General features: G+C 40.5%; 1 protein-coding gene across 3 annotated transcripts in view; it reads left to right on the forward strand.

Annotated features, from left to right (window-relative positions):
• amn (amnion associated transmembrane protein) overlaps positions 1–12,881 on the forward strand; it is a 129,796-nt gene that overhangs the window by 11,598 nt on the left and 105,317 nt on the right. For 2 of the 3 annotated variants that reach the window (XM_062968510.1, XM_008115746.3), the window contains exons 2-3: positions 5,270–5,388; positions 5,477–5,521. In XM_062968510.1, the coding sequence (XP_062824580.1) occupies positions 5,270–5,388; positions 5,477–5,521 (164 nt within the window). Of the gene's footprint in view, positions 1–1,405; positions 1,497–5,269; positions 5,389–5,476; positions 5,522–12,881 lie in introns of those variants that run through there. The other variant, XM_062968511.1, reaches the window with a different exon arrangement.

Genomic DNA, 12,881 nt, shown 5'->3' on the forward strand with positions numbered 1-12,881 from the left:
TACACATGCAAGCAAACCTTGTCAATAAAACTCTATGAACAGGCCACCATAGATCAGAGTCAACTTGAAGGCATAAAACAATAACAACTGGCAATATACCCACTTCTCCTCATGAGAATGTCTGTTTCTCCTTAATTTTACTAACTTCAAATGGCTTAGTGGGGTGAAGGAAGCAATAAAAGTAAAGGATAACAAATGTCCAAGATTCTCATGTCTTGTTCTCAGTCATTAATCAGAATGAAGATTGCATTCAAGAAATCAGAAGACCATCACTGGGAAGGGCAGCTGTGTTATTTAATGTCCTGATTTTAGAGTTTTTAAATACTGGTAGCCAGATTTTGTTCATTTTCATGGTTTCCTCTATTCTTTTGAAATTGTCCACATGCTTGTTGAAGTCCACATGCCATTGAAATCCACAAGCATGTGGACAATTCAACAGAAAGGAGGAAACCATGAAAATGAACAAAATCTAGCTACCAGTATTTAAAAACTCTAAAATCAGGACAGTAAATAAAGAACGATGCTCAGAAAACAAAGGAATTCCAGACAAGAAAAAATCAGGGCCAGCTAATACCTCCCAACAAAGGATTCCCCCGGGCAGCAAGCAGCCAGGCTTTGAAGTTGCAAGGCTTTTCAATGCTAATCAAGGTGGCACATTGCAACAGTCACACTTGCTTCAAACAGACAACAGTTCTTTCTCCCACCCTGGACATTCCACAGATGTATAAACCCCTCGTTTCTAGTTTCCAGCAGATCTCACAACCTCTGAGGATGCCCATCATAGAGGCGGGCGAAACTTCAGGAGATAATGCTTCTGGAACATAGCCATATAGCCCGGAAAACTCACAACAACCCATTGATTCTGGCCATGAAAACCTTCAACAACACAGTGAAGAAAACTTCTAGGAAGTAAATGGACTCATTTGAAGTGTGGTTCCCTGGATATTCTGGATTGCTAAAAAGACCAGTAAATGAGTCCTATCGCAAATCAAGCTCGAACTCTTCCTAGAAGCCAAGATGACTAACCTGAGGCGGTTGTACTTGGACCATATCATGAGAAGAGAGGACTCACTAGAAAAGACAATTATACTTAGTAAAGTGGAAGCAGTAAGAAGAGAAAGATTGCATTCCAGGTGGATAGACCTTTTTAAAACAATCAGGAAAGCCAGTCTGCAAAAACTGGGGGTTCATTCATAGGGTGGCAATTAGTCAAAGGCAACTTGATGGCAGCGAACAACAACACTTTCTCACTGGATTTCTATCCCTACCAGATTTTAGAGAAGTGTGCTGTAGGAGAGAATGACATATCGCTAGCTTGATTACAATCAGCCCCTGACACATTTATTCAACCTTATTCTTAAAATACATTTGAGTCTGTTTGCCGCGCTCATTTCCAGCAATGAGCCAGAATACTCCAGATCAGAGCCCCCAGCTTTCCTGGGAGCTTCAAGCAGCATTGCACTTCAGAGAGAGCTGGTGGTTTGTGATCAGGAAATGTAAGTAATCTCAGCATTTTTTTTAGTAATATAATGTTTCTTGCCTGCCCAGTTTCATCAATGAATGATGCTAGGGTCCAACAGGGTGAACTTTGCAAGCTATGCTATTTTTCTTTTGTCTCAAGGAGAGAGACTCAAATAATTGGTTTCTTGGCTTGAAGAGGCTCTTTGCGAACCTTGCTCTAATGGAACTGCCACCCACTTCTTCCAGCTGGCTGTTTCTAGCTGTGCCCAGCCATCCACCGTCAGACATTGCCATATAAATGAGCCAAACAAGCCAAAGCAATCTATTTCAAATCTTCTCTCCAACTTGAAAATAAGAGGGAGATGAACATATTATGCACTATTCACACATTCTTTCTGAGTGTATATACAGTATCATAACTCACCCTCTGGAATCTAAGGACTCCGATATGGAGGAGTTGGGTTGGCAGGAGTTCCTGGCTCCAGATAGTGGCTTCTTCCCTGAAGCAGCTGAGGGACCTTCTCCTCAAGAGGACTTGATGGATGATGAAGAGCCAGCCCCATCCGTTGACGTCCAGCAAAGGGAGAAGGTGTCAACATCTCTTCAATAGGAAGCAATGACCAACCAAACACCTAGCATCCAGAGACAGCCATTTATAAATCTCCCAGCAATTCTCATTGTTTGCAACCATTCAACCTATTTGATTGTGTTGTTGGTTTTTGTGTGCTCCTGCACTGGCTACATTTAACCACTATTTAACTTACCTCCTTTTTGGCATCAGTGATCTGGACTACTGGTTTAATGGCTTCTGGATGGGCTGAAATTTTGCCCCTCTGACCTACACTGTCCTATACTCTAGATTATCTGTTTTGAACTGGATTATAGGAGTCTTCACAGCCAGTTAATCTGAGATAAGCAGATAATCCGGAATCAGATCAGATATAGGGCAGTGTAGACCTAGACCTAGCTGTAGCTACTTCCCTTATGTCTTCTACGCTAATCCATGAGGCAGGCCAATCAGCATGGAGACTTGATACGGACATCCTTAGTCACCTTGGAGGTGGGAAAGAGCCCTTACTGCCAGACCACACCACAAGCCAGCCACCTTAGCCCCCTCCCTCATATCAGCATTTGCATTGGCTTCCAACTGATTACCGCAGTTAATATAAGATGCTAGTTCTGACCTTTAAAATTATTTACAGCCAGGGCCCATCATACCTTAGGGACTGTCTCTCCTTCTCCCATCACCGGAGGTCACAACGACCATCCCAACACGACTTACTTTATGTACCGGGTCCTAGAGAAGTGCACTTGGAAAGGATCAGACGCAGAGTTTTTTCTATTTCTGCCCCTGCCTTATGGAATGCCTTGCCCCCCTATATGAGAGCCATGTGGCCTTTTACCCTAGCACTTAAGACCTGGCTCTTTACTAGAGCTTTTGATCTATGTTAATTTTATCAATATTTGTATGTATGTATTTTTATCCTTTACAATTTAGCTTGTAAATCGCCTAGAGCATCTTGGATGGAGGGCGATTAATAAGTAATTACATGATGATGATGATGATGATGATGATGATGATGATGATGATGATATCACAGTAGTGTCCAGGAGCGACACAACTACCTTCTCCTTGGCAATTTGGTCAATAGCCTTCCCTTCCCCCCTATCATCACCCTTGGTGCGATTATGTTCTGGCTAACACCAAGAAGGAGGTAGGTGCTGTGTTGTCTTACGGACACGTTACAGCTCTAAGACAGTGGTTCTCAATCTATGGGTCCCCAGGTGTTTTAGCCTACAATTACCAGAAATCCCAGCCAGTTTACCAGCTGTTAGGATTTCCGGAAGTGGAAGGCCAAAACATCTGAGGACCCACAGGTTGAGAACTACTGCTAAGATCTTCTGGAGAAGTTCTTCCCTCTGTCCCACCACCTTCTCAGTCCCACTGGTGGCAACAAGGGAGAGGGCCTTCTTGGTGACCACTACTCCAAGACCTTCTCTGCTCAGTGAGGCCAGGATGGCCCCAGCCTTCCTCTTCTTCCAGTAGCAGACCAAAACATTTTTGTACCACAAGGCTTTTACATGCTGAGGAAGATTGGGCTTTTAATGCTGTGCAGTGAAAGTATTATATTTCCTGTGGGTTTGTATAATTAATTTTAATGCATTTTAATATTTTAATTATTACTATTTTAACTTAGTAAATATTTTATTTATATTTTTATTGGCTGTGCATTGTTTTTAATTTGTTTGGTTTTAGCATGCTGTTATCCACCTTGGGTCGTACTATCAGGGGAAAGGGGGATATAAATGAATAAAGTAAATAATGAATAAAGTCCATGGTACTAACAGGTCCACTTATTGCACTTATAAAGCACTTTCACCTGAGCATACCTCTCAGGTATCTTTGAAAAGCATTGGCTTTTGCTTGAAGGCAATGAAAGAGACCTTCAGTGACACTGTTTGAACAAAGTATTCTGCCATAAAGTGCTGTAATCAGAAAGTATTATGTTGAAAAGTGTAGTACATCATAATGTATAGGAAGTGGTAAATGCTGATATTTCCATTGACGATATCTGTTACTGGGGCAAGAATCACTGAAGTAGTATTTTCAGACATTTAGTGAAAATTCAAATGTATGGACAGTTTTGTTTAGGCTAGCAAAGAAAATATATTGAGAATAAGAGAAAAAAATGTTGTGTCAGAAGTGAATTGAGAATATACTGCAAGTTGCTTCTGGTGTGAGAGAATTGGCCATCTTACAGAGACATTGCCCAGGGGATGCCCGGATGTGTTAGCATCCTGTGAGAAGTTTTTCTCATGTCCCTGCATGGGAAGCTGGGGCTGACAGATGAGAGCTCACCACATCTCGCGGATATGAACTACTGATCTTTAGATTTTCAGGTCAGCAGTTCAGCTGGCACAAGGGTTTAACCCAGGGGTCCCCAAACTAAGGCCCGGGGGCCGGATGCGGCCCTCCAAGGTCATTTACCTGGCCCCCGCCCTCAGTTTTATAATATAATATTTTTATATAAGTTTTAATAATATAATATATTGTATATACATATAATATTGATAATAATCTTATGTTATACAATATAATACTAATAGTAATACCATATAATAATATTAATTATATGTTATATATTACATATTATATAATAGTATAGTGGTATAGTTCAATATAGTAATATATAATGCTAATATTGTGTTATGCTAATAATATAATATAATATGTACATACAGCTGCTCTGAGTCCCCTTCGGGGTGAGAAGGGCGGGATATAAATGTAGTAAATAAATGCAGTAAATAAATAAATAATTTTAGACTTAGGCTCAACCAAAGTCTGACATGACTTGAAGGCACACAACAACAACAACAATCCTAATTAATTTGACTATCTCATTGGCCAGTAGCAGGCCCACACTTTCCATTGAAATCCTAATAGGTTTATGTTGGTTAAAATTGTTTTCATTTTTAAATATTGTATTGTTCTTTCGTTGTTGTTGTTGCTGTTGCACTACAAATAAGACATGTATAGGAATTCGTTTGTATTTTTTTTTCAAATGATAATTCGGCCCCTCAACAGTCTGAAGGATTGTGGACCGGCCCTCTGCTTAAAAAGTTTGGGGACCCCTGGTTTAACCCATTGCACCACCACAGCTCCATAAAAGAAAATAGCAAGGACTAATACTGTTAAGTATAGTGATTCATTGAGAAGAATAATGGAATCAGGAATATCCTTTTGCTAAAAGTTACATCATCCAAGGCCAAATTCATTGACATTACATTCTACATTTTACCTTTTTAGGAATTTCCAGTGCTGTTTACAAACAATGGATTCCAAACACCAACTTCGAACATATCTCCAATTGGGACCAAGATCGTGTTCCATGTGCCCGCGATGTTATCCTTTTTGACAGCAATGAGGTGCTTGATTTCTTTTTTAAAAAAAATTATTGTCAATAAGTCTAGCAGCTCATAGGACCATATTCTTAACTTCCTTTATTTCTTTCAGGTTGTGTCGGTCTTTGTTCAATCATCACATTCATTGACAAATATGGTAAGCATGATAAGTTGCAACAACCAATGCCAAAAAAAAAATCCTGGGAAAAGATTAGTCTGGGAAAAGACTAGAAATCTAATAGCTGTAGTCAGCTTAATCATGCAGGTTTTGTTGTGTCAGGTTGCTTACATATATGCACACACACAACCCTAGATCTATTTTCAGTGTCTCTTTTTGATCTTTTGAAGAAAGCATTTAGCCTTGGGGCAAGCAGTTTTGCTTCTTGAGAAAAAGCAGCAATTAATATCCAACACATCAATTGTTTTTGCTATTATGTGCCTAAAACAAGGTATATAACACATTATTTTGACATACAAGACAGAAAATCCCTAAAGTACTTCTGCCCCTCCCTGACAACAGTATTATAACAATAACAAATTTAATAATAAACAATTTTTCACCCTTCTGTGATATTTGCAATCTGCTGCCTGAGACGGCTCCTGCACGTTGGTTAGAAAGACATTAAAGTGAGTACTTGTTCACATGATACGTTTTGAAAACCATTGAACTCCAGTACAAAAATAAACTTTATTTCTATTCCAGGACAGATGTTTTTATAGTTTCTTAGTTTCTTAAAAAGCACATCAAGAAAGTTAGCTAAAGTGATGTAGTTTTAGTTGAAAGATTTAAAAAGCCAATGAAATTCTAGGCTGCATCAATGGGTATATAGTGTCTAAATCAGGGGTCCCCAAACTAAGGCCCGGGGGCCGGATGCGGCCCTCCAAGGTCATTTACCTGGCCCCCACCCTCAGTTTTAGACTTAGGCTCACCCAAAGTCTGAAATGACTTGAAGGCACACAACAACAAAAACCCTATTTAACTTGACTATCTCATTGGCCAGAAGCAGGCTCACACTTCCCATTGAAATCCTGAAAGATTTACAGTATGTTAGTTAAAACTGTTTTTATTTTTAAATATTGTATTGTTCTTTCATTTACTAATATTGTGCTATGGTAATAATGTAATATATATATAAGTTTGAGGACCCCTGGTCTAAATCAAGGGAAGCCATAGTCCAACTCTATTCTGCTTTGGTCAGATCTCAGCTGGAATAACAGTGTGTCCAGTTCTGAGCACCACAATTCAAGAGGGATATTGACAAGCTGGAATGTGTCCAGAGAAGGGTGACTATCATGATCACAGGTTTGGAAGCCAAGCCCTAAGGGGAATGGCTGAGGGAGCTGGTTGTTTAGCTCAGAGAACAAAAGGTTGAAGGGTGACATGACAGCCATGATTAAGTATTTGAAAATATTGAGGGGGGAGCAGACTTATTTTCTTCTGTTGCAGAAACTCTGGACTTCATGTGATGGGATCCAGTGGGCTTTGTCTCTGAAGTGTCATAGTGTCATAGGATGGGCAATTTTGCCCATCTGACATGTTCTGTTGAGTTGCCTTGGTTATGTATTCCTGCACGGCAGGGGGTTGGACTGGATGGCCTTTGTGGTCTCGTGCCACTATATGATTTTATGATTTTAAGAAGGAGGGGGTGCAGGAGATGGGCCTGGTTCATTTACAAATGTAGAATTGTACTCTGCCAAACCTTCCAGGGAACTCAACTCCACCTGTTACTGCAATGTAACTGAATGCTGTGCTTTCTTAAGAAATCTTATACAGTACAACTCCCATTCCTCCCCAGTAAAGGAGTTCCATAGCTACAGGGCCACCATTGAGAAGGTCACAACAAAACAAGGTTTCTAATGCCAATTGACTCTTTCTCTATACTGGACAGCTGCGAAGTTTGGCCATGATGCTAGCATGAACTCAAAAGTCTAGTGGCAGAGGCCTCTATAGCAGTGGTTCCCAACTTCTGGTCCTCCAGGTGTTTTGGACTTCAGCTCCCATAGTTCCTAACAGCTGGTAAGTTGGCTGGGATTTCTGACAGTTGAAGTCAAAAATAACTGGAAAACCAAAGGTTGGGAACCACTGCTCTATATAACCTCATTTAAACACAGTTTAAAACATATCATTTAAACACAGGAGGTGCTGTATTGTAAATTTCCAGGTATCCATTGCCACACAATCAGTTTCCATTGATGAAGCAATAAGAAAACTTCCTGGGCAGTTAACTAACAATCATCCTAAGGCAGGAATGGGACCAGGAATTATAATCTTTTCTTGCCTCTGTTTTCTATTTACAGTACAATCCCTATAACCTTGGGGGATATGTTCCTGAACTTAGCATGGAAACAAGAAACTATGAATAATAGAAAACTCACCATAAATTACCATAGAATCATTTTGCAGAATGTAGAAAATTCCTAAAGAGGCATAGGGTGTCAACCTTTGGCTGAAGGATACATAGAATTGTCTGGAAGACCTAGAAAATTCCTAAAGAGAGCTAATTTTGTTAGCTGTAGGTGTGGATACTGGTCTTGTGAGTATATTGAGCAGAGTGTACAGATAGTCCCAAGATTACAAACATCCAATTTACACCCGGTGGCGAAGTGCGTTAAAGCACTGAGCTGGAGACCGAAAGGTCCCAGGTTCAAACCCCGGGAGCAGCGTGAGTGGCCGCTGTTAGCTCCAGCTCCTGCCAACCTAGCAGTTCGAAAACATGCCAATGTGAGTAGATCAATAGGTACCGCTCCGGCGGGAAGGTAATGGCGCTCCATGCAGTCATGCCGGCCACATGACCTTGGAGGTGTCTACGGGCAACTCCGGCTCTTCGGCTTAGAAATGGAGATGAGCACCAACCTCCAGAGTCAGACATGACTGGACTTAACATCAGGGGAAACCTTTACCTTTACATAGTTAATAACAGGGGGTAAGACAACAGGAAGTCAGAGAAATCCATCTCTCGGAAGGGAAAATCTCTCCTGAAAGTTATCATGGGAAAAAGTTGTCTCCACTGAAGATTTCTCACCAGTCCTTGTTCCCACAACAAGCCACATTTTTCAAATTCCAGTCATCACTTATGACCTTAGCATAGCAAAGCAGCAGGTGTGAGGGACGATTCTGTCACCCCATGCGATGCTCTGGCACAGCGATGCATCACGCAGACCATCAGAAGTGTGCTGGCATTGTGTGATGGCAGGTGTAGGGCTCAATCCCCAAAGCAGGCTGGAAGCATCTTGGGATGCTTGATTTGGTCAGTATGATGAAGTCCAGTGAGGTGAAATCGTCTGAACAGGGCTACAGGCAGCAAAACAAACACCACAGTTTACTCTTCCCTATGCTATCCAAAGCTAATGTGTATATATATTTTGGCTGGAATTAGACGTTAATATGTACCTGTTCCGACTTAGATACAAATTCAGCTTATGGAACCTAACTTGTCCGTAACTTGGGGACTGCCTGAAAACCTAAGCATCCATTCACTTTCTAGTAAGAAGCTGAGCTGAGCTCCCTGGTGTGTTTGGCAGGGAACACATCTACATTTGTGAAAGAACGAGGCTACGTGACAGACCGTGTCCCTCTCCGCACCCCATCTGTGTTTTCTTGTTAATGCGTTTCGGCTTCACCCAAGTGCCTGAGTAGAAAGCATCTCCCCGGGATTTGTTGTGCCCCGAGATGACCCTTTCTGACGAAGAACATCATTTTCAACCATAACGCTAAGCCTTTCTTAGAACGTTTAATAGTCTAGTGAGTACACGCTCATGAAACAAAAATATTGGAAAGCAAATAGCTTTTTGTTGCTGCTGTAAACAATACTGTGTCAAAATATCTGCTTTTTTGTTCTCTTCCCTCCGATATCCTCCCCATCTCCCTTCTTCAAATAATATTCATTTTCGGGAACGGCAACTGAGGTTGCTACGGTGATTTGGTTTCCCAGCCATGAATTACAAACCATTCAATTGCTGCATTCAGAACTGTTTACATTCATAGCTGCACCATGCAGTCTGACACGGAAGGACAATCTGCCCCATATTGAGGCCCACTCACTTTGGTCAGCAGCAGAGACATTTGGATGTCTTTTTCTGAAAACTGGCAGTGTGAGGATTTAAACCCAGGTTTTCCTAGTCTTAGAAAAGTACCTTAAACATCAGATTGCATTGGCTTTCCATGCTGTCCCATCCAAATGGCTCTGGGAGACAGATCTCAAAAAAATATCACATTAATATTAAATATTAATATCAAATCAATACAGAATTTATGGTTTGTTATAGTATAGGGTATAAGTATTCGTTAGGATAGGAGTCCCTGGTGGCACAGCGGATTATTCCGTTGAGCTGCTGAACTTGCTGACCAAAAGGGAGTGGAGTGAGCTCCTGCTGTTAGCCCCAGCTTCTGCCAACCTAGCAGTTCGAAAACATTCAAATGTGAGTAAATCAATAGGTATCATTTCTGCGGGAAGGTAACGACGCTCCATACAGTCATGCTGGGCACATGACCTTAGAGATGTCTATGGACAACGCCGGCTCTTCGTTTTAAAAATGGAGATGAGCACCAACCCTTAGATTCGGACACAATACCTTTACAATTAGGCTTATTTTAAAAGAAACTCTCAAGTAACCAGGAACTATATTTATCTGGCACCTACCAATCCCCATGGGTGCTGGTTAACTGAGAATCTACAAGTTTCGGAAATTATTATTTTTTTTTAAGCAGAGAGATGAAAGGGTCATTTGGTTTTAAGTTAGCATAGTTCTTGTAAATACATATGTGTTTTTGCCTCCTTATTGGATGGTCTGTGTGTTTGTGAGTTCATTCATGCAAGTACAGGTGCTGCTGCATCTGTTCAAATAGCCACTGTAATTGTACGTCATAGTTTATTCAAGCTGCTTCAACTGCTAATTAGTTGGGTGTTTTAATAAGACAGCATGCTGAGTTTAGCTGGTCTAAAAGCATCAACAGGAGGAATTTTCCAACTCTGTGTGTATAATTGTTTTAAATGTAGGGAATTATAGGAGAAAGGAGAAAAATGGGTGTCTGTGGGCAGAATGGAGAGGTAGAACATTTGGAAAAATCTTTGCAATTTTTCTACAGTTTTAAAGCAAAACATTTGTGCCTTTGCATAGAAAGTATGTTAATGTTTTCTTATACAAATTTGATATTGTTGGTAAAACAGTTCTATCTCAGCTGAAACATAACACCTGAAGAGAGAATTATGACATAAATACAATGAGTTATTTCCTGCACACTTCTTGAGTTCCTTGGAGTTCTGTGCCTCAAAATCTATATTGTTGTTATTATTAACTAATAATATTGTTTATTATATGGAGCCCCCAGTGGCATAGCGGGTTAAACTGCTGAGCTGCTGAATTTGCTGACTGAGAGGTTGACAGTTCGAATACAGAGAATGGGGTGAGCTCCTGCTGTTAGCCCCAGCTTCTGCCAACTCAGCAGTTTGAAAATATACAAATGTGAGTAGATCGATAGGTATCGCTCCACATGACCTTGGAGGTGTCTATGGACAACTCCAGCTCTTTGGCTTAGAAATAGAGATGAGCACCAACCTCCAGAGTCGGACACAACTAGACTTAATGTCAGGGGGAAAACTTTTACTTACTTATACTTATAGTATAATACAGTAATATATATATATTATATTATTATACTAATATAGTATAGTATTATATTATACTAATATAAGTAAGTAATAGTTATAGTGGATGTCTTACTCCAAGTAGAGGATAATCAGGAGAATAAGTAGAATGAGTTATAAACATCTTATATTTTGGACTGCAGTGTCCAAAATCCTTTATGGTCTCCCTAGTGCGGAGTTTTGGGAAGTTGATATCCAAACAAACAAACAAAAAAACCCCACTTCCACATTCAGGGAAGTTGTGCTCCACCAGCTATGAAATATCCCCATCTGGCATCCTCCGTAATGTCCTTTGGGTTTCAAGAAAACACCTTTTACTTTCTTGGCTCATTTAAAATCATGTAATTCATTTGTTTTATTTAAAAAATAGTTTTATTGCACAGTGTAGTATAGTTGTGTTATCTCAATGTAATTCACATTTTGACTTTCTTTAGTAAGTTATTGTTTTTGCTGTAATTTACTCTCTGGATCTCTCCTTTGTAGTACTATTATTTTTGTAAGTGTGTTGTTTGTTGCTTAATGATGATATTTTTACCGGAATAGTGTGTATAATATACCTCTTTCATTTTGTATCTTGCCCCCCCCCCCCCAAAATGATGCATGTTATTAGTCCTGATAGATAAGACTATGGGCTATTTAGAGAAAAGAGACACTGAGATGCTTTGATCATATCAGTGTTTGCCATAATATTAAAGTTTCCTTGGACAAAGACGAGAGATGAGGTGAAGGATGTGATGTACGGTACCTCATTGAGAACCGTATCATCTCTTTCAGGCCATCTCTGATCTTTTTTCAAGGTCTTGCAGGCTTGTAATATCTCTTACCCACCCATTTATAGTGTACATCCCTTCTCCACCAATCTTGGTTTTGATATATTTAAAGTACAGATTACATTGTAGAGGATGAGAGTAAAATAATATCCTATGTTTGCATAAGATGCACTGTACCTTATGCAATGGTCCATTTTTTCCAAAACAATGTTCCATTTTTTCCAAAATCTTGTTTCCCACAATACTTTTGAGTAGCATTAAGGTAACTGCAAGAGCCAGTGTGGTGTTGGGTTTTGAGCACTAGACTACAATTCTGAAGACCAGGGTTCAAATCCCTGTTTCGCTACAAAACCCACTGGGTGATCTTGGGCAAGTCATATTGTTTTAGCCTCATAGGACATAGGAGCCTCCGGTGGCCTAGGGGATAAAAGCCTCATGACTTGAAGGTTGGGTTGCTGACCTGAAAACTGCCAGGTTCGAATCCCACCTGGGGAGAGCGTGGATGAGCTTCCTCTTTCAGCTCCAGCTCCATGCGGGGACATGAGAGAAGCCTCCCACAAGGATAGTAAAACATCAAAACATCCGGGAGTCCTCTGGGCAACGTCCTTGCAGACGGCCAATTCTCACACTCCAGAAGCAACTCCGGTTGCTCCTGACATAAAAAAAAAAGCCTCATAGGAAGGCAATGTCAAGCTTTTTCTAAACAAATATTGCCAAGAAAACCCCATGATAGGGTCACATTGGGATCACCACAGGTTGGAAACAACTTGAAGGCACACAATGATAATAACAAGGCAGCTGTGACACACACACACCTCTGCTGCAGCCTCTGGTATTCAGAAGTGCTCTGCCTCTGATGAGGGCTATTTCAGTTTCCTATCATGTAGATAATATACTACTTTTCCATGCATTTGTCTAATCCCTTTTCAAAGCCAACTAAGGTAGTGAATTCTAGATTAATACCCAAAGAGAACACTGTGAGCCTGCTTCAGCATAAGAGGGTATAAAGGAACCCAGCAGCACCTTTGAGGCTGGTTGGTGTATTTCTAGCATGAGCTTTCATTGATATCATTTCTCTTCTTCAGCACTGACAGCCCCTTAG

Source organism: Anolis carolinensis, chromosome 1, assembly GCF_035594765.1.
Source record: "Anolis carolinensis isolate JA03-04 chromosome 1, rAnoCar3.1.pri, whole genome shotgun sequence".
NCBI classification, from domain to species: domain Eukaryota; kingdom Metazoa; phylum Chordata; class Lepidosauria; order Squamata; family Dactyloidae; genus Anolis; species Anolis carolinensis.